The sequence below is a fragment of the Camellia sinensis genome, chromosome 3 (assembly GCF_055761805.1).
Source record: "Camellia sinensis isolate YWXY chromosome 3, ASM5576180v1, whole genome shotgun sequence".
NCBI classification, from domain to species: Eukaryota; Viridiplantae; Streptophyta; class Magnoliopsida; order Ericales; family Theaceae; genus Camellia; species Camellia sinensis.
In genome coordinates, this window is record NC_138963.1 from 26866209 (window position 1) to 26891457 (window position 25249).

The following is a 25249-nucleotide window of genomic DNA, read 5'->3' on the forward strand; positions in this document are numbered from 1 at the left end:
ATTTTTCATCAATCTACATGTCGGGATACCCCTCAACAAAATGGCATTGCAGAACGAAAAAATAAACATCTACTTGAAGTAGCACGTGCTATAATGTTTTACATGCATGTTCCTAAATATTTATGGGTGAAGCAATTTTAACAGCCTCTTATTTGATAAACAGGATGCCTACAAAGGTGTTAACATACAAAACACCTTTTGATTGTCTCAAAACTTTTTTTCCTGACACGAGGTTGTTTTCTGATTTACCCGCCAAAGTTTTTGGATGTACTGCCTATGTTCATGTTCCCAGTCAATTTCGTTCAAAACTTGACCCCCGTGCTATAAAATGTGTTTTTTTGGGTTATTCCTCAAACAAAAAGGGGTATAAGTGCTTCGATCCTCAAAACAAGAAATTTCACGTGAGTATGGATGTGTCATTTGTGGAAACAAAATCCTATTTCCCCAACACTTCTCTTCAGGGGGAGACAAGTGGAGTAGAAGACCGTTTTTGGGATATTTCTATCCCGCTCCCCAATGTCATTTATCCTACACAAAAACCACATCTGTCTGATAATGATCACTTAGGAGAACCAAGTTCTATGGTGCCTAGTCAAGAAGATTCTTGTTTAGGGGGAGAAGTACTACAAAATGATCTAAACCCTGAGCTTCAGGTTTATACTAGGAAGCGATTTCATCTGAGGAATAATGACCCGAATGTCCATCCTAATGACCCGAATGTCCACCCGAGTTCTGGCATCGAAATTTTAGGTAATCCTATTCCTTCTATTTCCGACCTTGATGTACCTATAGCAATTAGGAAAGGTGTCCGAAATTGCATTAAACATCCTATTGCAAATTACCTCTCCTATCAAAGACTGTCTAAAAACCATAGAGCTTTCACATCTAGGATTTCACACTTGTTTGTTCCAAGGAATATACAGGAAGCATTGGATGATCCGAATTGGAAATTAGCAGTCATGGAGGAGATGAATGCTTTAAGGAGAAGTGGTACTTGGGAGATAGTTGATCTACCCAAAGACAAGAAAACAGTTGGGTGTAAATGGGTGTTTACGATAAAATGTAACGCAGATGGAAGCGTTGAGAGATACAAGGCGAGACTGGTAGCTAAAGGCTTCACTCAAACTTATGGGATCGACTATCAGGAGACGTTTGCTCCTGTTGCTAAAATAAATTCCATCAGAGTACTGTTATCTCTTGCAGTAAATTCAGATTGGCCTCTACATCAACTTGACATTAAAAATGCATTTCTCAATGGTGATCTTGAAGAGGAGGTGTTCATGAGCCTACCGCCGGGATTTGAGCAGAGACTTGGAAGTGACAGAGTATGCAGATTGAACAAGTCATTATACGGACTCAAACAATCACCAAGAGCGTGGTTTGAACGCTTTGGGAAGGCAGTTATCAGTTGTGGCTTCTCGCAGAGTCAAGCAGATCACACAATATTTTATAAACATTCAAAAAACAGTAAAATTGCAATTTTGATTGTTTATGTTGATGACATCATTTTAACTGGTAATGATGAAGCAGAGTTAGCAGCCCTCAAAGAGAAACTCGCAAAAGAATTTCACATTAAGGATCTGGGAGCCCTCAAGTATTTCCTCGGAATGGAATTTGCAAGATCCAAGGAAGGTATATTCGTTAATCAGAGAAAATATGTTCTTGATCTCCTTGGAGAAACAGGTATGCTTGGTTGTAAGATGACGGAGACTCCGATCGAGCCTAACTTGAAGTTACAAGCTGCTAAGGCTGAAGAAGTCAAAGAGAGAGAACAATATCAGCGACTTGTAGGGAAATTGATTTACTTGTCTCATACGCGGCCTGATATTGCCTTTGCAGTCAGCATGGTAAGTCAGTTCATGCACTCACCAGGGGCAGAGCACTTTGAGGCCGTTTATAAGATCTTAAGATATTTGAAAGGAACTCCAGGGAGAGGCTTACTATTCAAGAAACATGGACATCTTCAAGTTGAAGTATACACAGATGCAGACTGGGCAGGAAGTGTTACAGACAGGAGATCAACATCCGGATACTGCTCCTTTGTAGGTGGGAACCTAGTTACATGGCGGAGTAAAAAACAGAATGTGGTAGCTAGAAGTAGTGCAGAAGCAGAGTTCAGAGCTGTTGCCCATGGAATCTGTGAAGTAATGTGGATTAAAAGAATTCTTGAAGAATTAAAGCTTTCTCACCCGACACCTATGAAGGTCTATTGTGACAACAAAGCAGCTATATCTATAGCTCATAATCCAGTTCTACATGATCGCACAAAACATATAGAAGTGGATAAACATTTCATCAAGGAGAAAATCAATGCTGGCATAATCTGTATGACCTACCTTCCAACAGGTAAACAATTAGCTGATGTGCTAACGAAGGGACTACACAAGAAGCAATTTGATAAGCTGACTAGCAAGCTGGCTATGGAAGATATCTTCAAACCAGCTTGAGGGGGAGTGCTGGAAATTGTGTTCATGCATATAATATGATAGTGGTGTTGGTGGTAGATAGTGGCATGTATAGAATATGATAGTGGTGTTGGTGGTAGATAGTGGTATGTATAGAATATGATAGTGGTGTTGGTTGTAGATAGTGGCATGTATAGAATATGATAGTGGTGTTGGTGGTAGATAGTAGCATGTATATAATATGATAGTGGTAGATAGTGGTAATATATAATATGTAAGTGGCATATAATGGGTTATGATGATGTTTGTAATATCTCGTATATAAGGAGTGTCATTTGGTCTTGTAAGATAAGAAGTTTTGAATATAACAGAAATATATTCCTTCTTCCTCATATTTTCGGAGTTCTTCTTCTTCATATTTTCTAAGTAAAAGCAACAATGAAAGCAGAGGAGAAGTGAAGATTGAGAACCAAGAACTGCCTAAGAGTGAACATTTTCGTTATTTAGGGTCGATTATCACAACAGCGGGAGAGATTGATGCAGATGTAGCCCATAGGATTAAGGCGGGATGGTGTAAGTGGAGAAGTGCGTCTGGGGTATTGTGCGATAAATGAATACCCACTAGACTAAAAGGTAAGTTTTATAGAACGGCTATTAGACCAGCTATGTTGTATGGACTCGATAGGACAAGATTAGGAATGAGTATGGACTCGGAGTGTTGGGCAACCAAGAAACAACATGTAGATAAGATGAGTGTGGCTGAGATGAGGATGCTAAGGTGGATGTGTGGTAAGACTAGATAGGACAAGATTAGGAATGAGTATATTCGGGAATGGGTAGGAGTAGCACTGATAGAAGATAAGTTGAGAGAGAATCGTTTGAGATGGTTTGGTCATTTTCAACGGAGACCAACAGAGGCAGTAGTGAAGAGATGCGATGCTGTAACGGTAGATGAAAGTGTTAGGGGACGGGGTAGGTCTAGATTAACATTGACTAGCGTTATAAATAGAGATATGAATCTACTTAATTTGACTAATGAAATGGCCTTTGATAGGGCCGCGTGGAGAAGAAGGATCCATGTAGCCGACCCCATTTGATGGGACTTAAGGCTTGGTTTGGTTTGGTTTGGTATTTATATAATATAACTCATCTTCATATAATAAATATATATATTTTTTAAAAATCTATTTAACGTATCCCCGTACCCGTATCTAAATTTGGATATATATCCACGTATCCTTAATTTTTAATTTTGAAGTGTCTGACCCCTAGATACGCACCAGCACCCGCACCCGCACCCGATATCTGTACCCGAGTCCATGTAACTTAGGTTAAATGAGGAATATGGAGGTGGGTCAAAAGGGGAGGAAGTAGGCGGTAATAAGGAAAACCAAGACTATAGGTTCTATCGTAGGATTAGGGACTTTAAAGTGAAGTTTGCACTTAAGAAGATGAAATTGAATAAGACTTTAGGATCCAATGATATACTTATTGAAGCATGGAAATGTTTAGGTAAGAAAAGGGTTGTTTGGTTGACTAGATTATTTAGCAAGATTTTGTTGACTAGGAAAATGCCATAATGGAGGAATAGTATTTAGTGCCAATATATAAGAATAAAGAAAATGTCCAGAATTGTAATAACTATAGAGGAATCTGTAAGTTTCTGAAGAATTTCTGTATATTCAATTGTCTATCAAATATAAGAATACATTGGTTTATATATCACTCCAACCCTAGAACTGAAAAAGGAAACAAAAGCCCTAATATATACATAATATAAATTACTATATATACATGAAACGTAATATTCTCACACTCCCGCTCAAACTCAAGGTGTTTTAGCAAAAAACACTGAGAGTTTGCCATGAAGAAACTGAAACCGAGTAGTGGTGTGAGTCTTGGTAAAAAAGTCAGCAAGTTGCAAAGCCGAAGAAACGAAAGGAAGCGAGATAGAGCCAAACTGTAGATGGTGACGGACAAAGTGACAATCAATCTCAATGTGCTTTGTCCGCTCATGGAAGACGGTGTTATGGGCAATTTGAATAGCACTACGGTTGTCACAGTAGAGGGATGTCACGCCCCAAAATTTGGACAATTAAATATTAAATTATGACTAAACCCCAATTAATATTCCATCATCCAAATCCTAGGGGTGAAACAAAAAAACTAAAACGCCAACCAAACCATCCACCAAAATCTCATAACTAACAAATACCTCAACATTAAGGTAGCAACAACTAGTCAAAACAACTTAAATAAAGTACGGTTACAAACCATGCCAAATTATTCCAATACTAAAGTCATAAAGGAAAATAAAAATACATAAACTACTAACAACCCTAAGCTCAAGAAAAACAAAAGAAGTCCAAACGACATGTCCTACAATCATAGTTATTTCTTGTCACCACCATAGCCTCAACTAATCCTGCAAAGAAAGCTCAGCTGCGCTCAAACAGAACGCACTCGAGTTGACAAGAGACAAAACGGGTCAGTATACAGGTACACTGGTATGAGTACAAGAATTGACACCCACGTGTCCACTAGACACAAACAAAAAGTACATTATTTCTTGTTACGGAACAAGACAAGTAGTTCCAACCGTACCGAGACGAATGGGTAGTTTCTCAAGATACGGTGGCATTTAGTTTCTTGTCCGTACACAACGAAATATAAATTGATTATAAAATAGACAAAATAGAAATAAAAATATGGTGGGTCAGCCCTGCATAAAAAGTTAGTAAGACCCACCATCCTGCAAAAAAAATAAAGTTAGTATAATTTAATCATAAGTAACTCGCTGAATAAGTATAAAAATGCACCGTTTCCTGCTTAAATAATTTGAATTGACCAAAACTTAAAGAACGAAAGTTGTACAGAATCAAATTTTCTAAAAGACAACGCGAACGAATTTAACAAAAACTGAACAGGTTAAGAGAAAAACTTGATCTAAAAATCTAGACGGAATTCAATCGAAAAATCTGAAGCTGAAAACGAACAAAAACTTCCCTAAGATGATTTTTTCGAATAAGTTCAAAACATGAAAAGTGTGCAGAATAATGTTTTACTTCAGTTTACGCGAAACCAATAAAAATGAGCTCGTTTCATGGATTAAAACAGCCTATAAAATCTGTATTACCAAAATGAATCAAACCGACCATAACTAAGGTCATCTGATTATAAGTTCTAATCGATCTTTTTAATAAAAAGTTACAACATAAAAATTGTCCAAAATCACGCATACATGCCTCTCCTCAAATTTCATAATTTATTGAGGTTGATTACTATTTTTCAAGATGTACAAATCAATAAACTCATAATTAAATTTTTGTACCTTAACTCCACCACTTCGGCCCTCCCTTTTCCGGCCTACACATATAGCCCATGTGCCTCCCGTATACCTAACACCGCTCCGAAGCCAAACTTGCACGGGGATATCGTCCCGAGCTTGACTCACACTCCCCGGATGGTTAGCATATACGTACACGCGCAAATCAAAGCACTCGTCTACTCATGAGAACGAGGCAACAATATATATATACACAACATCTCACACATGAGAATAAACATAACAATGCCAAGCCTAAGGCATTCAAATAAATCTCATAATCCTCACTTTTTTTTATACACTCTTTCTCACCATCACTCAAATAAAACAACAATCCATGGAGTCATGGTGGAGTATAAGGAATTTATCTATAGGTTCTTAATTAATTTTAATGTCATATAACCATATTAATTTTAGTTTCATATAACCATGAAAGTGATTACAACCATAAAATAAATCCATATAAAAATCCTAAATCTGACATAACAACTAATCAAAATAATTAAATTCAATCAATAAAAACCCTAAACCTTACATACACAACTAAACAAAATAATTAAAATCAGTCAATTATCTAAGAACCCTAAACTTTACATACACCACTAGTCAAATAATTAAAATTAATTTATCATCTTTATGTAAACACAAAATCAAACTCATATCAAACAAATAGATAAAAACAAGAATTAAACATAAATCAAGGGAAGTGAATTTTGTACTCACAATACTTTATTGAAGATCAAAGAATATTTAGAAAACTACTAGAGTCACCAAAACAAAACCCTAATCTTTCCTTTTCTTCCCTCTCCTCTTTTTTCCTTGCTGCCGCCCCTTTCTTTGTCTTCTTTGATTTCTCTCTCTCTCTCTCTCACAACTTGGTCTCTCTCTTTTCCTTTTGATCTCCTAAACCTAGTTGAATACTTCTATGTTATTATATATATAATAACTTAAGAGCTAGTATAACCTAATAATATTATACTATAAACCTAAATCTCAATATATAATAGCTTAATAAATTATAATATGCAGTAAATTTATTAATTACAACATTAAATGCCTTAGATATCACATTAAACCTTATGTAACCACCCAATTAATAATTACATCATTAAATCCATTAAATATCACATTAAATCTGATGTAACCACCCAATTAATAAAGTCAAAAATAAAATAAGATAATAATAACCATAATAATAATAAATAATGACTAAAGAAAATTAGGGTCGCTACAAGGGAGGTGGAAAAAAACTGAGGGACACCCGAATCAAATAAGAGACAACGAAGCTAAATAATCTCAGCAGTAGCATGAGTCATAGCACGGTACTCAGCTTCGGCAGTAGAGCGAGCAACAATAGTTTGTTTCTTACTTTTCCAAGAGATCAAGGAATTGCCAAGAAACATACAAAAACCAGACGTAGACTTGCGATCAGTAACATCATCAGCCCAATAAAAATCAGCATAAGCCATCAAATCTAGAGAGGAAGTAGAGGACAAAAGTAAACCCTGAAAAATAGTACCTTGGAGATAGCGAAGAATCCGAACCAATGCAGCCCAATGTATGGAGCGAAAAGCAGAAACAAATTCACTAACCACATGAACAACATAAGCAAGATCAGGGCGAGTGACAGTCAAATATACTAAACAACTCACAAGCTCGCAATAGAAAGTGGGATCATCTAGAGGAACACCATCAGTAGAGTTGAGCTTTACATTAAGCTCAATAGGTGTATCAGAAACCTTAGTATTAGTAAGATCGGCACGGTGAATAACCTCATTAGCATACTTGGCCTGAGATAGAAAATAGCCCTTTAAAGAAGAAGCAATCTCAATACTAAGAAAATACCACAATGAACCCAGATCCTTCACTTCAAAAGTGCGGAAGAGATGTTGCTTGACCTCAGAGATAGCAAAAAAGTCAGAGCCATTGATGATCATATCATCCACATAGAGTAGGAGAGCAACAAAATCAGCCGAGGTATGTCTCTGAAACAAAGCAGAGTCGGAAGCAGAAAGATGAAACCCAAACTCGGTAACAGCAGTCTGAAAACGATCATACCAAGCACGAGGAGATTGTTTCAAACCATACAGAGCACGCCGAAGATGACAAACCTGCCCAAAAGAGTGGAGAAAGCCAGAGGGAGGACGCACATAAACCTCCTCAATGAGATGACCGTTAAGAAAAGCATTCTTAACATCCATCTGATAGAGAGGCCAATGTCGAATAACTGCAACAGAAATCAAGGTACGGACAGTAGTCATCTTGGCAATAGGGGCAAATGTCTTCTCATAATCAATACCATACTCCTGTGAGAAACCCTTAGCAACCAAGCGAGCTTTGTGTCACTCAAGAAAACCATCAGAATGAGTCTTGACTTTATAGATCCATTTGCAACCAACCAGATTCTTGTCGGCAGACAAAGGAATCAACTCCCAAGTGTTAGTCTTCTAGAAGGAAAACAACTCATCCTTTATAGCTTGAACCCAATTAGGATTCTGACAGGCCTCTGTGTAAGACCAAGGTTCTGAAAAAGAATGAATAACAAACAAAAAAGTAAAAAACATGTATTAGACCAACCCAACCTGTTTGGAGCACGACGCTCACGAGTAGGATATCGGTGTGTAGCAGGATCAGAGTCATTAGAAGCAGAAGGAACAGCAACAGGAGTAGAGACAACTGGTGGTGGGGGAGCCTTGTAACGAGAATAGACCAACAATGGAGGGGAAGAAGAAGTCGACAGAGCCGAAACTGAGGTAGAGAGAAGAAGAGACCTAGTTGTCTCAAGAAGATGACGGTGTTTACGCTCAGCTCAACCATTTTGGGCAAGTGTATCTGTACATGAAGTTTGGTGAATGGTACCCAAATTGGCCAAATACTCACAAAACTCATTTTTAAAATATTCCCCATCTAAGTTAGACCGTAACACTTTAATTATAGACCCAAACTAAGTAGTGATCATAGACTGAAAAGTACGGTATTTTTGGTAGAAGTGAGACTTATGAGTCATAAGATAAACCCAAGTGTAACGGGTGCAGTCATCAACAAATGACACATAGTATGCAGAACCCCCTTTGGTGAGAACAGGAGAAGGGCCCTAAACATCAGTATGAACTAAAGAAAATGGTATATCAGATATAGAAGTACTTTTATGAAAAGGTAAGGCTGTCATTTTGGCAAGTTTACACCCCCGACATTCAGTAAGTTCACTAGGAGAAACTTTACCCAATATACTAGACGGAGCTAAAGACCGTAAGCAATCAGCAGACAAATGCCATAATCTAGAATGCCACAAGTAGAAAGGACTAGATAGAGAATCTAACTGAAAAGAGGAAAAGGCAGTCAGAGAGGTTGCCATAAGCAGATGCAAGCTCTCCACCACATAGAGGTCTCCAACTCTACAGCCGGTCCCAATCTGCTACTTAGACATTCGATCCTACACAGAACAAATAGAAGAAGAAAAGATAACATCAAAACTGGATACATCAAGCTGACTGATAATAAACTGACAGATAACTGAGGAACATAAAAGACAGATGGAATAGAAATAGCAGACGGTAAGACAAACCCAACAGATATAACAGACATACCAGACCCATTAGCAGCATTAACAGTAATAGGAAAGGGAGGGGGAGTACAATTTTAAAGTAAGGAGAGATAAGGAGTCATATGATAAGAGGCACCAGAGTTAAAAATTCAGACAAACGAAAAAATACTTGAAAAAGACCCAAGCATACCTGAATGAAGAAAGGAAACAATGGAGGCAGACAAGGATGGCTAGGAGGTAGATAATATATGTTGAAACTGACTAATCTGAATAGTCAAGGAAGCCAAATCAGGGTCAGGAGTTGGAACAGATGCAGTAGAACCGACGGGAGGCCGAACGATACTCAGAGGAAGAGCGCAGAACTTGATCAGAAACTGTTGAAAAGACGAGGTAAACACAGGCAAATTAGACAAACATCCCTTCTTGGGACAATGATACTTCCAATGACCCCTTTAATGGCAAAAGGCACACTCATTAGAAGGCAGAGACATTGTAATAACCAGAAAGCTAAGGGATTCAAGTGGAATAAACCCTAAATAGCCAAACAGGGGTCCAAGTGTAATAGAAATAATGGATCAAACAGTAATAAGAAGAGACCCGAGGTTTGAGACTTTAATAAACCAAGAGCAATATCAGACTCAAGTATGATCCAAGCAAAACCACAGCGAGAGAGAGAAAACCAGAGTCGAAGTCGACAATGGGCTCGAGCAGCCGACACAGAGCAAAAGTCGAAGTCAAAGCCGATCGAGAAGAACAAGGGCAGACACCTCTTCAATCTCGTAAACCAGAGGAGAAGACAGAGAAATCACACTTGCAAGTCTGAGAGAGGGAGGTCACGACCAAGCGAATCCAGAAAGTAAGAGAAAATTAGGTCGCGATTTTGGTGAGAACAGAGGCTGATCACGACGAGAACAAAGGCTAATCACGATGCTGGTACTCTCGTGACTTCGGAGAACAGAGATGTCGAACAAAGGAGATGGGTTATTCGAATCACAAACCACGCTCAGGTTTCGAACTGAGAAACGACAACCAACAAGACTAGGGTTTCACACACGACTCTGATACCATGTAAGTTTTTGAAGAATTTCTGTATATTCAATTGTCTATCAAATATAAGAATACATTGGTTTACATATCACTCTTAACCCTAGAACTAAAAAAGGAAACAAAAGCTCTAATATATATAGAATATATAAATTATCATATATACATGAAACGTAATATTCTCATAGAATCAAGTTAATATGTCACACAATGAAAGTGCGGGAGAGAGTGATAGAACGTCGATTGCGAGATATAACAGAGGTGTCAGAGAATCAATTTAGGTTTATGCCTGGTAGGTCAACAATGGAAACAATCTATCTTTTGAGGAAAGTAATAGAAAAGTATAAAGAAAAGAAAAGAGACATTCATATGATTTTTATCGATCTTGAGAAAACATATGATAGAGTGCCTCGGGATATAATCTAATGGGCATTGGAGAAGAAAGGGGTGACAAAATGTTACATTAATGTGATTAGGGATATGTATGAAGGTGTAGTGACCACTATTAGATCGCCTACTAGAGAAACGAGTGAATTTCCAATTTCTGGAACGTTACACCAAAGATAAACATTAAGTCCTTATCTTTTCGCTTTAGTTATGGATGAGTTGACGCACAATATTCAGGATGATATGACATGGTGTATGCTCTTTGCATATGATATCGTGTTAGTGGATGAGACTAAAGAATGAGTTAACACTAAGTTGAAAATTTGGAGAAAAGCACTTCAATCTAAAGGATTTGGGATAAGCAAAACTAAAACAGAGTATATGGAGTGTAATTTTAGTAACAGTCACAATGGAAGCAGAGGAGAAGTGAAGATTGAAAACCAAGAACTATCTAAGAGTGAACATTTTCGTTATTTAGGATCGATTATCACAACGACTAGGGAGACTAAAGCAGACGTGGTCCACAGAATTAAGGCGGATTGGCTTAAGTAGAAGAGTGCGTCTGGAATACTGTGCGATAAACGAGTACGCATTAGACTAAAAGGGAAGTTCTATATAACGGCTATTAGACCAGCGATGTTGTATGGGACGGAATGTTGGGCAACTAAGAAACAACATGTAGATAAGATGAGTGTTGCTAAGATGAGGATGTTAAGGTGAATGTGTGGCAAGCCTAGAAAAGACAGAGTTAAGAATGAGTGTATTCGAGAATGGGTAGGAGTAGTACCGATAGAATATAAGTTGAGAGAGAATAGATTAAGATGGTTTGGTCATATACAACGGAGACCAACAAAAGCACTAATGAAGAGATGTGATACAGTGACGGTAGATGGTAGTGTTAGGAGAAGGGGTAGACCTAAATTAACGTGGACTAGTGTAGTAAATAAAGATATGAATCTTCTTAATTTGACTAACGAAATGGCCTTGGATAGAGTCGAGTGGAGAAAAATGATTCATGCAGCCGACCCTATTTGATGGGACTTAAGGCTTTGCTTGGTTTGGTTTGGTTACCAAATTGTTTAGATGGGAGTTCCATCAAAAATAAAAAAAAAACAAAAACTTAACAACCAAATGCGGCCCACTAAAATGCTAAAATTTACGTCATAAAATGTATGTAGCTAAGATGAGCATGCTAGGATGGATATATGGCAAAACTATAAAAGATTGAATTAAAAATGAATATATTCGAGAAATGATAGGTGTTACACAAATTGAAGATAAGTTGAGAGAGAACAAGCTAAGATGTTTTGATCATGTACAATAAGTACCTATAGATGCAACAATAAGGAAGAGTGATATCACCATTAAAAAAATGTTAAGGGGGAAGAAAACCTAAAGTAATATGGGATGCAGTAGCAAAAAATATATATATAAGAAAAAGAAAAAGAAAAAAGAAAAAAAGAACATGAATTTATTTAATTTAACTGAGCATATAGCCATTGATATAATAGAAGGGCGAAAAAGTATTCATGTAGCCTACCCTACTTGAGTGAAACACAAGGCTTAGGCCTATTTTGAGAACATCAAGTTTTAGCCAAAAAGCCACTACAAAAAAATCAACTCTTTTCTTTACTTTCGTAAAAAGCCAAAAAGTAATTAAAAAAGCCAATTTTCAAAATAACCTTTATTTTGGTTTTGTAAAAACCAATTGAGACAGAATTGCAATTCCCTGCCATAGGAATATCTTTGGGGTGATAAGTAGACACAACATTAAATGAAAAAAGCTAATAAGTACTTCAGATAGTAAGCAGATAATTCAAAAAAAAGTTGATATATTTTTTATGCAAAGTCACAGTACGAAAATTGTCAATTATATACCACTCATTGATAGTTCATAAATTGTAGAGGATAGTTATCCACTATATTAGTTTAATTCAGACCTCTTCAAAACTTCAAAGAATATCCTATAATGTCAATAATCAGCCAAAAAAAGGTGCTACCCCATAAGAAATCATGCAGGAAAGCATTACTAGGTAATGTTCTAAACTAAAAGTATTTGTTCTTTTCATTTAATAAATGAATCATGGAGGATACTATCCAATGAAGCACGGACACGGACACGCGACATGACACGGACACGAAGACAAACTAATTTTCAAAAAATGGGGGACATGACACACTGGGGACATGTTCAATATATATAATTAACTTTATTTATTATATTTCATAAAATTATATAAAAAATTCATTAAAAGGTAATAAAAAATACAAATAATAAACACATATTAATAAAATTACCAAAACTAATCAAAAAAAAATTATATACTTAAATAATACAAGCACAGAGGGAAAAAAGAAAATATAAAATAAAATTAGAAAAAAAAATTAGAAGAGAGAGAGAGAGAGAAAGTGATTGACCAGTGACCGTATAAAAGAAAAAATAAAATAAAAGTTGAACTCAAAGGAGAAGAGAGACAGAGAGTGACTGCGAAAGAAAGAGAGAGAGAGAGACAGAGAGCGACTACGACAGAGAGAGACAATCGGAGAAGAAGAAGAAAAAGATCGAAGAACGAAGAAGGTGGTCATGAAAGAAGAGCAGCGAAGGTGTATGCCGACGAGCAACGGGCGACCAGGTCTTCTCTCTCTCTTTTGTTCTTCTATTCTCTCATGTTCTCTCTTTCTCTTCTGTTTGATTTAGGGCAGATATTGTTCCATTTTTATTTTTTTACAAATCGACCCACAAAAGTTTCATAAATGATGAAATTGACCTTGAACGTGTCCAGTTGCAAAGAAAATTTAAAAAAAAATTGGGACACTCTGTTACGTGTCAAACACGTGTCACCGCATGTCCGACGCGTGTCCATGTCCAACACATGATCGACACTGGTACGGAGCCCTCGGAGAGGTGTCCGTGCTTCATAGATACTATCCCCTGATGATGTAATAAGAGCCTATGAAGCACGGACACCTATCCAGTGGTCATGTACAAGTGTCCGACATGTGTCGGACACGAACGCATGCCGGACATGCTAGAAAGAGTCGGACACATTGGGACACGCCACGAACACGTTGGGGGCACACTAAGGACTATTTTTTTCAAAAAAATTAAAATTTTTATTTTTATTTTTTACTAAAATAGCATATCTAAGGTTGATATATTTGATAAAATCAAATATCTATATAATAAGATAGAAAGGTTTTTGAAAATGTGTAAAATGTATAAGAGATACATTTGATTTGAACGGCTAAGATGAATCTTACATTTATATTAACGGTTCAGATCAATTATAGTCCCGCCCAAACATTTCTCCTGAGCTTTCCACCAACCCACCTCTCCCCACCTTCCCTCTCTATCTCTCTCTCCCTCTCTGCTCTCACGTCTCGCCATTCCCTTTTTATCTCTCTCTTCCTTTCGAAATCGGACCCTTGGCTGAAGAATGTTTGAGTTCATCTGTGGTGTGTGAAACAGCGAGCACTCCTCTCTTGCTCAAAGCCTTAACCGCATGATCAAGAGGCGATTGAGATTGAGATGGAGATGGATCGACTCCTCCAGATTTTATCAAAAGCGTTTGATCAGGAAACATGCACTTGGACACAAAGTTAGGGTCCAGTACGCCGTCGACGCCGTGGATGGTGAGATCGGCTGGCGGAGATCGCGGGATCGCCGTGGATGGTGAGGCGATTGTTTTCTTGGATCCAGAGATGGCGAGATCGCCATTGAAGCCCTTGGAGACGAAGAGGTAGCGATTGATAGAAGAGATCATTCATGGGTTTTTTCTGTTATCATTAATTGTTTTGTTTTTGGTTTTTTTGTTGATGAATTTTCAGTGTGTGTTGCAATTTTAGGCAAAAATAAAAGAATTGAAGCTGAAATTTAGAAGACCCAATTCAATTCAATTGATTTATTTTTCTTTCTACAATCTTTGTTGGAGCTGAGTACGAGAAGATTTGGCAATATCAGGTATTTATCAGGTTACGGCTTCATGAGTTTTGCCTATTATCATTAATTGTTTTGTTTTTGGTTCTTTTGTTGATGAATTTTCAGTGTGTTGAAATTTTAGAATTGTAATGGATGATTTTCAAGAGTATTAGGTGTTCATTATAATTTTTACTTAATCTATTCAGCTACTCTTGGGATACTTTTGGGATGATTGGGATGATTAGGTGTTCATGATTAGGTGTTCATGATACTTTATAGAATTGTAATACTCTTGGGATTTCAAGAGTATTAGGTGTTCATGATTTTCAACATTACAATTTTGAAAATACTCTTGGGAATTATACAATTGAGTGGTCTAACTTTTTATATATATACAATTGAGATTAAAATGCAATCCTAGCGTATGCTCCAGCTTCATTATACTTCAACACTACAAAATTAGAGGTTAAATTTCTCTGATGTGGAAGAGAAAAATGAAGAACATGATAACAAGAAAAGGGGCAGTTCTAAAATACCAAAGCCTCCTGTCAAATACCAAAGTGCAATGGTATAACACAACCAAATAAAACTCAATGACATGTGACAATAGACAATAGACAATAGACAATAGATAGGAAAACTTCCACAAAAGGCTTAGAAACCCAGAACACAGTGTTATTGCAAACTTAACCTTGATGAAGTACGAATTCAATTAAGTACAAGACATCGTATCCAAAATTTTACGAGCATGAATACTAAATAAAAGCATTCAATACCAGATATTATTTTCTTTTCTTCAGCCATGCTATTTCATTTCATTTTGTTTTAAAATTTAGTTTGCCATTTTGTGCATTTCCATCTAATAATCAAATCTGAAAGTAAGCAGGCAGATAAAATGAAGCAAACACTGTCACAGCACATGATAGAAGCGCTTCCATGGCATATAAAAAAGGTTTATAGGGTTCGGGTCCTATTCTTAGAGCCACCAATCAAGAGTAAGAAAATGAAAGAACAACATATATGGGACAAAATTAATGGTTAAATCTTCAAAATGTAATGAGCACATTTATTAGATGAACTACACGACAGAAATTCATGAAGCTTAGATGCATAACGCTACCACTACAGATCAATTTTATGAGAACTTACATCGCCTACGCATTATGATACTTCTGTTATTTCTGCTCTGCCCCCAGAGAACTCCAGGGACCCCACAGAAGTTAACAATTCCTGCAATTCAAGTCCAACGTTAGAAGAAAAAAAAGTTAGACCACTCAATTGTATAATTTTCAGGTTTGTATTTGTGAATGCGATTTCTGGGTTTTTGACTGTTTATTCAATGTTTTGAGAGATGTGAGGTTTGTGAGATTTTGTTGGTTTATTATTGAGTCTTTGTTTTTTGGGTTTGAAACTAATCATTGTGAATCTGTGATGTGTTGTGAAGACATACATGTTCAAGTACGACAGTGTTCATGGACAATGGAAGCATCACGATGTCAAGGTCAAGGACTCAAAAACACCTTCTTTTTGGCGAGAAACAAGTCGCTGTTTTTGGAGTCAGGTAATTATGCCCTTTATTCTCTCAATTTCGTTGCAATTTTTTTGAATCAGAGTATATTTAAATGAAAAGTTTTAATTTTTTTTTGTGTATTTTTAGGAACCCTGATGAAATCCCATGGGGCGAAACCGGAGCCGATTTCATTGAGTCTACTGGAGTTTTCACTGATAAGGAAAAGGCTGCTGCCCACTTGAAGGTTTGGTTTAATTTCCTATTTGTTTTTTTGTTTTTTTAAATATTTTTTTGTTCTGATAGAAATGTTTTTTGATATGTATAATTGGGTTGATTTAGTTGTCTGCATCTTTGATCTGTGATCAAAGTTTGAATCGAATATAACACTATTGTCTCTATCATTGTTGTTGATTTTTATGCATCGGTTAGATTTTATAAATGTGTTGATTTGGTTGTCTGCATTCAAAGATCAGTGATCAAAGTTTGAATTGAATATAACACTATTCTCTATCACTGTTATCGGGTTGATTTAGTTGTCTGCGTACAGTGATCATTGAAGTTTGAGTTGAATGTAACACTATCTCTATCATTGTTGTTGATTTTTGTACATCTTGCTTAGTCGGGTTGAAGTTTGAGTTTGCTTTGAAATCTTTGACTTGGGTTCATTTCTGTTTATCATCATTTCTGGTTTCATCTTTGGGATTCTTTATAAATCTGCTGATCAACATTTGAGTCTTAGATCACAGTTTTTGAGTCTTTCTCATTACTCAAATTTTAAAATCACTAAATGATTCGCCTAATGATCATTGTTCGAGTTATTTTTTAAAACAGGTTCATGAACCAAACATGCTGTCAAGAACCAAACAGTTATTTTTAAAATCACTAAATGATTCCCAGATGATCCTCTTCACAGGTTCAAGAACCAAACATGCTGTCAAAAATTGATTCAGTTGATCGGAATAGCCTTCCGAGTTCCAACTGCGAGTTCCAACTGTGGATGTTTCAGTTGTGGACCTCACTGCGAGGCTTGAGAAGGCAGCTACATACCAGCAAATCAAAGATGCTAATGCTATCAAGTGAGTATTCAGATTTCCTTCAAATTCACCTCATTATGCAGTATATTAGATTGGCAAATTGAGATTTGCATAGTTGTATGAAATTTCTTTGGCTGTCAACTCTTGATTAGCATGTGTTAAAACCTATCACCTACTTCACCCACTAAACCTAACCCACTACACCACTACCACCTCACCTACTCCACTAAACCTAACCCACTACACCACTACCACCTCCACTTTACCTACTCCATCTACCACCTACTACCACCTACTCTTCTATATATAGGAATCATTGTAACATTCAATACATCTATCAATAATACAATCAATATCTATACAATTCTCTATTTCTCTTTATACATTAAATTTTCTACATGGTATCAGAGCAGGTTTAGAACCTAGTATTTTCGCTTCCCCGGCGGGCGGCAACCTCACCTTAGCCGCCCGCCGGACCTCAACCTATTCCGCTGTCATCTCTATCAATACATATAGCTTCCAGTTCGCCGCCACCAGAGGCGACTTCTCTACATACAAAGATCAACCATTCTCATCTCTCTCTGAGATGAAGAGGCCAACCTCTCTCTCTCGGCAACTCTCTCTTCGGTTTCTCTCTACACCACCTTCTCAACCTTTTAGTTCTACTACTGTGACCCTCTCTATGATGGTTTTGGTGTCTCTGCAATGTGGGCTGTTCTTACTATTGTTGTTGTCTTTGACTTCTCTGTGGGTGCAACACTTGGAAGGGGTGTAAATAGGGGTTTTGCAACACTGCTTGCTGGTACTCTTGGCGTTGGAGCTCATCGAATTGCTAGTTTTTCTGGAGAAATATGTGAGCCCATACTACTTGGGCTTTTCGTCTTCATACTAGCTGCAGTAGTGACATTCATAAGATTTTTTCCAAGAATGAAAACAAGATACGATTATGGGCTGCTGATATTTATATTAACATTCTGTTTAATATCAGTATCTGGTTATAGAGATGATGAGGTGTTAGAGATGGCCCACAGGAGGCTATCCACCATACTCATCGGTGGTGCCAGCGCTGTGATTGTGTGTGTATGCATTTGTCCATATGTGGTGCTGGTGTTGTCAAGGGCTTCCAGCCATCTATCTATCAGGCAAATAATGGTGGGGCCAATTTTGTGGCACATGGTTAGAACCTTTTCAGAGGACTACAATGATTTGAATGTTGAGCCTTCGTTTGGAGAGACCAATCTCGACTTTGAAGGCAGAGAGAGGAGCACTAAGGAAAGCACACCCATTCTTCTTTTATTTATTTAATCACACTCACCAAATTTGTTTCACTCTCATTATCACATCCATACACACCGGTATCATGTTGTCTTCAACTTTCTTTTATTTATCATTTTAAAATACACCCTTATCATGTTGTTCCCCACCTTCTTTACTTTATATATATATATATATATATATATCTCTTTTTATTATATTCTATTACTCAAACTCTCCTCCATTTGATTTTAAAATCACTTATTTTTTATTTATTTTTTCCAAATCACTTTTCCTCCTTTTTACATACCCCCACTTTATTTTTGAAACAATCACCCTGATATTTTTCATATAATCCATCTATACATATTTTTTTATCTATTTTCTTTCTCCCTTATTTTCTTTCATTTTATTTTTATTTTTTCAACACAACACTCCCCCCCCCCCAAAAAAAAAAAAAAAAAAAAAAAAAAAAAAAAAAAAACATTTTACAAACTTGTCATTTCTTCATGCCGGGGATCAACCCCGATCAGCATTTTACACACAAAAAAAAACAAAAAAAAAAACACACACAAAACAACCACATCCACAGGCGGGATTTTGCTTCTCTACTCTGCTGCGGGTCGCTTTTTCTTGCCTCCGTCCTGGGCGGCCCTTGCCGGTGCTGCCTCTGTGTTTCCCGCACCCACTCCACTGGGCACGATCACTACTCCCTGCTCCTCCACTGCAGCATATGGCGGACCTCCAAATCGGAACATAACGGTGGCCTTCCGCTTCAGTTCCTTATTTTCCGCCTTTAGCACACTTATCTCTGCTCGCGCATCCTTATACATGCGTTGGAGCCAGTTGGGCGTTTAACTGCTGCACCTCATTTGTCCTACTCTGCAGCCGGTGCGACAAGTTTGTGACCGCAGTCATGGTTTCCACACATGACTTCAAAGTATACTGATTCGCCTCAATATCTGATTGCGCTGCCATTCTTTGCTCCACAGACCGCATAGGAAAGGTCAACGGAGCAAACTCAGGGGCGTTTGGTTGAGGTTCAAGGTCAACCGCACCGATTATCTCTCTTGTGGACTCGTTGAGGTCGGGAAAGAGAGTAAGCAGACCACGAGAAGAAGAGGCCATGTTCTGGGTAGCTGGACGGGAAGAAGAGGCCATGTTTTTGAGTTGCTAAGTGTTTCAGAGAAGCAGCGATTACCGATTGGTACTGTCAGACAGGGTTGGTTACAGAGTGTTTCAAGATTTGCAGCTCTTCGAGACAAGCTCTCTGAGAATGCAGAGGTTTCAACTGGTTTGTTATGCTTCCAAGCCTCAGCCTCCGCTTCGGTTTATAAAGACCCTGACGAAGAGGCCGACACGCGTTCTGTCGGTCACGTGCATCACCGCGTGTCTGGCGCGCCTTTTGATGGCTCGCCGCTCGATGATTTCTGTCGGGCACATCTTTTGATAAAGTGGGCGCGCCTTTTGAGGGCGCAACTTTTGCGGGCTCGATATATATATCTACATGTATATCTTTTGGGCAGCCTATATACACACTCATACAGTGTCTTCTACACCGGTCCGACATGACCCCATAAACTGTCTTCTACATTGGTCCGACATGACCCCGTAAACAGTCTTCTACAGCGGTCCGACATGACCCCATAAACTGTCTTCTACATGGGTCCGACAAGACTCTGTAAACTGTCCCGACATTGATTCCGGTTAGCTCCTTCATGGGTCCGACAAGACTCTATAAACTGTCCCGACATTGATTCCGGTTAGCTCCTTCATGGGTCCGACAAGACTCTGTAAACTGTCCCGACATTGATTCCGGTTAGCTCCTTTATGGGTCCGACAAGACTCTATAAACTGTCCCGACATTGATTCCGATTAGTTTCTACAAGGGTCCAGCAAGACTCCGTAAACTGTCACAACAACTGTCACAACATTGTCTGCTACAACGGTCTGACATGACCCCATAAACTGTCTTCTACATCGGTCTGACACCGCCATCCAGTGGTCCTCTACACCGTTATGACACCACCATACAGTGTCCTCTACAACGTTATGACACCCCCATACAGTGTCCTCTACAACGTTATGACACCACCATCCAGTGTCTTCACCAATGGTCTGACACGACCATATAGTGTCTCCTATCCTCTTTTATTTTTATGTATTTTTCTTGTTTTGTTACTCTCTCCAAACTCAAGTTGGTTAGTTCCTATCCCCCTTGAGTTTGCGGGGGGCTGTTAAAACCTATCACCTACTTCACCCACTAAACCTAACCCACTACACCACTACCACCTCCACTTTACCTACTCCATCTACCACCTACTACCACCTACTCTTCTATATATAGGAATCATTGTAACATTCAATACATCTATCAATAATACAATCAATATCTATACAATTCTCTATTTCTCTTTATACATTAAATTTTCTACAGCATGTGATGAGGTCTTTTATTCTTTCTTGGTTAATTTCAGGGAGAAATCTGAGGGCAAACTCAAGGGTATTTTGGGGTTCACCGAAGACGATGTGGTCTCCACTGACTTCATAGGGGACAGCAGGTAGATTGTTGTACTATTTACCATCTTAATACTCTACCTGATTGTGTTACTTAGCAGTTAAATGCCGTGAATTTGAAATATAAAACAAAAAACAGAAAATATGTAGGTCAACTGGGCTTCTGTTTTCATTGAAAGAAGATGACAAATGGGCTTATGTTCCTTTCTTAGGTGGAATCTTACTTAAACCTTTATTAGTCAATTGCAAGTGCCATTTCACACCCATTTTTCTTCCTTTATTGCATTTTCTTTTTGTTAATAGTAAAACCAATACAGACCAGTGCAATGTAGGAATGCAACAAAATATGTAGGTCCTCTGCTTTTAATTTTACTAAAGTATTTGCACTTGGGTCTTTTTATAATCCACAATAGGCCAGTGTATTGAGTTTTCTATTTGTACTTGAGTACCGACATTATGTTTTGTTCCTTTCTTGACTTGGGTTCATTTCTTCCAATTATGAAAACTTTAGTTAGGCCTGTTTCTGTTTTCATTTTCTATTTTTGTTTTCAAAAAACAGGTAAAAAGGATAGTGTTTTGTTTTTTGAACAAACATAAAAAGGTTGGTTGGTGAACTATTTTTGATTTAATTAAATTTTTGTAATGAACAAAACCCACTTTTTAGGAATTATTTTTCGAATTTTCATAAACCATTTTTGCTTAGCAATTAAAAAATTCACTTTTTTTTTTTTTTTTATTTTAACATTTCATTGTTCCTTTTTTTTTTTTTTTCTTTGAAAGCATGAAAAACAAAGAAAACAAAAGCATAACCAAACAGGGCTATATAGGAAAATTATCCAGTTTTATGTCACATGAAAAACAGATGACAGAAAATGAAAACATTCGAGTATTCATATGTATATATAATCATAAATATTAAAATTATGGCCATTTTTAGAATTTTTCATTGTCTTCGCTTTTCAAAAAGACTAAAAACAGAAACACAACTAAACGGCTAGGAAAATTATTTGTTCTATGTCACATATTGGGATCATATACTATCCTAGAAAAATATATAGCAAAGAAGAAAGTACAAACCTTTTTTCCAGATCTCATGTCGATTTTATCCTTAAATAGTGTTGGGAATAAATTTAAATTTAAATAGTGTTGGGAATAAATTTAAATAGTGTTGGGATTAAAAAATAAATTTAAATAGAGTTGGGATTAAATTTAAATTTAAACAGTGTTGCGGTTAAATTTAAATTTAAACAGTGTTGGGATTAAATTTAAATTTAAATAGTGTTGGGATTAAATTTAAATAGTGTTGGGATTAAATTTAATAGTATTGGGATTAAAAAAAAAATTTAAATAGTGTTGGGATTAAATTTTATATTAAATTTGTAATTTTATCAAATTAAAAAATAAATTTAAATAGTGTTGAGATTACTTGAAGAACCGAAGAGGCAAGTCCGAAGAGGCAGATAATAGCAAATATTGCAACAAAGTGTCAAGAAGGTAGCGCAGAGTACAGAGTAAGGCAGCCCAGTGTGTGGAACAAGGAGCAGAAACAAACTGATTGAAAATGTGCACAGCATAGGAGATATCCGGATGAGTAACGGTGAGATAAATAAGGCACCCAACCAACTCGCGGTACAAAGTAGGATTCTCAAGAGGAACACCATTAGAAATAGAAAACTTAGCATGCAACTCAAGAGGAGTGTCAACAATTTTGTCATTAGTGAGATTGGCACGAGAAAGAATATCACGGGCATATTTAGTCTGAGAGAGAAGACACCCAGTAGGAGAAGTAGCAACCTCAATACCAAGCAAATACTGAAGAGACCCCAAATCCTTCATCTTAAACTCCTAAAACAACTGATGCTTAACCTCCTCAATAGTACTATAATCAGAACCAGTGATGATCATATCATCCACATATAAGAGAAGGAGAACAAGGCCAACAGAAGTGCGCCGAACAAAGAAAGCACAATCATGATGACTAGGGCGAAAACCAAGCTGAAGTGTGACAGAGTAAAATCGCTCATACCAAGCACGAGGAGACTGCTTGAGACCATATAGAGCACGGCAAAGACGACAAACAACACCAAGAGGGTGAGAGAGACCCGATGGAGGGCACATATACACTTCTTTAGCAAGATATCCATTCAGAATAACAATTTTGACATCTAGTTAAAACAAAGGCCAGTGATGGGCAGCAACAACAGAGATGAGTGCGAACTATAGTCATTTTGGCAGCGGAGGAAAAAGTCTCATCGTAATCAATCCCATACTCCTGAGAAAAATCCTAAGCAACCAAACAACCGTTCCAAAGAACCATCAGAAAGGGTTTTGACCTTATAGACCCATTTACAACCTACAACATTCTTGCTAGCAGGTAATGGAACCAAATCTCAAGTCTGAGTGTTAGCCAAAGTAGTTAACTCGTCATTTACGGTAGCAATCTAATTGGGATCATGACAAGCTTCCTTCTAATACCTGGGCCCAAAATAAGTATGAAGACAAAAAAGAAAAGACTGATAGAAAAGGGAAAAACATGTATTATCAAAACTATACCAGTTTGGAGGATGACGGTCTCGCTTTGGAAAGCGATGTGTAGGAGGAGCGGGATCCAAAGAAACAGCCGAAGGGACAGTAGAGCTAGAGACAGGCAAGCTCGGAAGTGCTTTGCAGCGCTGATAAACAAGAAGAGGAGCAGGGGAAGTGAGAGCTGGAGAAGAAATAGCTGGCGAGATATCAGAAGTGCTAGTAAGAGGCAAAGTAGAGACCTCAAGATCAGAAACAAACTCATTGTGAGAAACATCAGGAGGAAATGGGCCAATGTGAACCAATTCATCCTTGGTAATAGGGACAGGGGTGGAAGGTATAGTGTAGTAGGGTAGTTTTTCTAAAAAAGTGGCATGCCTAGATACATATAGCTTTTTGGTGGCAGGATCATTGCACCGATAACCTTTCTAATTAATGTCATACCCTAAAAAGACACATAGAACACAACGAGAACTAAGCTTAGAGCGCGCCCGTTTAGGAAGGAGCACAAAACATGCAGAATCGAAAATACGAAGAAGAGAATAATTGGGAGTAACACCAAAAAGACGCTCATACAGAGATGAGCCCGAGAGAAGAGGAGTAGGCATTCGATTGAGAAGATATGCAGCAGTGAGCACAGCTTCTCCCCAAAAAACAGACGAGACAAAATATGAGAGCAACAAAGAGCGAGCTGTATCAAGAAGATGGGGATATTTGCGCTCAACTCGACCATTTTGGGTAGGAGTGTTAGAACATGAAGACTGATGAATAGTGCCATGAGTAGCTAAACACTCCTCAAACTCAAACAAGTAATACTCACCCCCTAAATCAAAACGGAGAACTTTAATGATGGTGGAAAACTTAGTGCGAATCAAGGAGTGAAAATTAGAATATATTTTGTAAAAATCAGATTTTCGAGTCATCAAATAAACTCAAGTAAACCGACTGTAATCACCCACAAAAGACATAATATTGCGAACCACCCTTGGTAACTATAGGGGAAGGACCCCAAACATCAGTATGAACCAATTGAAAAGGAGAAGAAATAGCACCACTTTTATTAAAAGGAAGAGCAGACATTTTAGCCAGTTTACAACCACGACACTCAGAAATATCATTAATGGAAAAATTGCCTAAATGTCCAGACCGAACTAACATCCTCAACCGATCACTTGACAAATGACCTAACCTAGAATGCCAAATATAAAATAAAGAAGACTTATTGTTTAAACAAAAAGAAGAAAATGCAGTAGAAGACACTTTTGGAGGAATATGCAAGTTGTCCAAGATATATAGTTCTCCAACTCTACACCCGATCCCAATCTGCCTCTTAGATACCCGATCCTGCACAACACAATGAGAAAAAAAAGAAAACAACGTCAAAACCGGAATCAGATAATTGACTAATAGAATAAGACTGAGTGAGAGGTGAGGCACATAAAATATAGGAGAAAAAGACAAATGGGAAGAGGAAATAGAACCAATAGAGTGTACAGGTATAGAAGAACCATTAGCTATAGCAATAATGATAGAAGAAGAAGGGGAGACACAATTATTGAGAAGAGATGCAACAGGGGTCATATGATGTGAACAACCAGAATAAAAAATCCACGAAGTGTGGATATTACTTGAAGAGGATGAACTAGACCAACCTAACTGAGTTGTAATCATAGCGGAGGCCTAGGATGAAAGATTTGGATTGGCTACCATGAAAGACTTGAACTCCTCAAACATAGACTGCATATTGGAAGACGGACCATTCTTAGAACCTGGTGCAGAAAAGGCGG

The 25249-nt window shown here is 37.6% G+C and overlaps 1 protein-coding gene across 11 annotated transcripts in view; it reads right to left on the reverse strand.

The window, feature by feature from the left end:
- The window catches only part of LOC114308043 (retrovirus-related Pol polyprotein from transposon RE2), a 71685-nt gene that overhangs the window by 10868 nt on the left and 35568 nt on the right, over nucleotides 1-25249 (reverse strand). The window contains exon 1 of one of the 11 annotated variants that reach the window (XM_082919365.1): nucleotides 7250-9043. The exons of 9 other annotated variants lie outside the window; for them this stretch is intronic. In XM_082919365.1, coding sequence (XP_082775491.1) covers nucleotides 7250-7991 — 742 coding nt within the window. In that variant the 5' untranslated portion in view covers nucleotides 7992-9043. Of the gene's footprint in view, nucleotides 1-7249; nucleotides 9044-22408; nucleotides 24807-25249 lie in introns of those variants that run through there. One more of the 11 variants, XM_082919364.1, reaches the window with a different exon arrangement.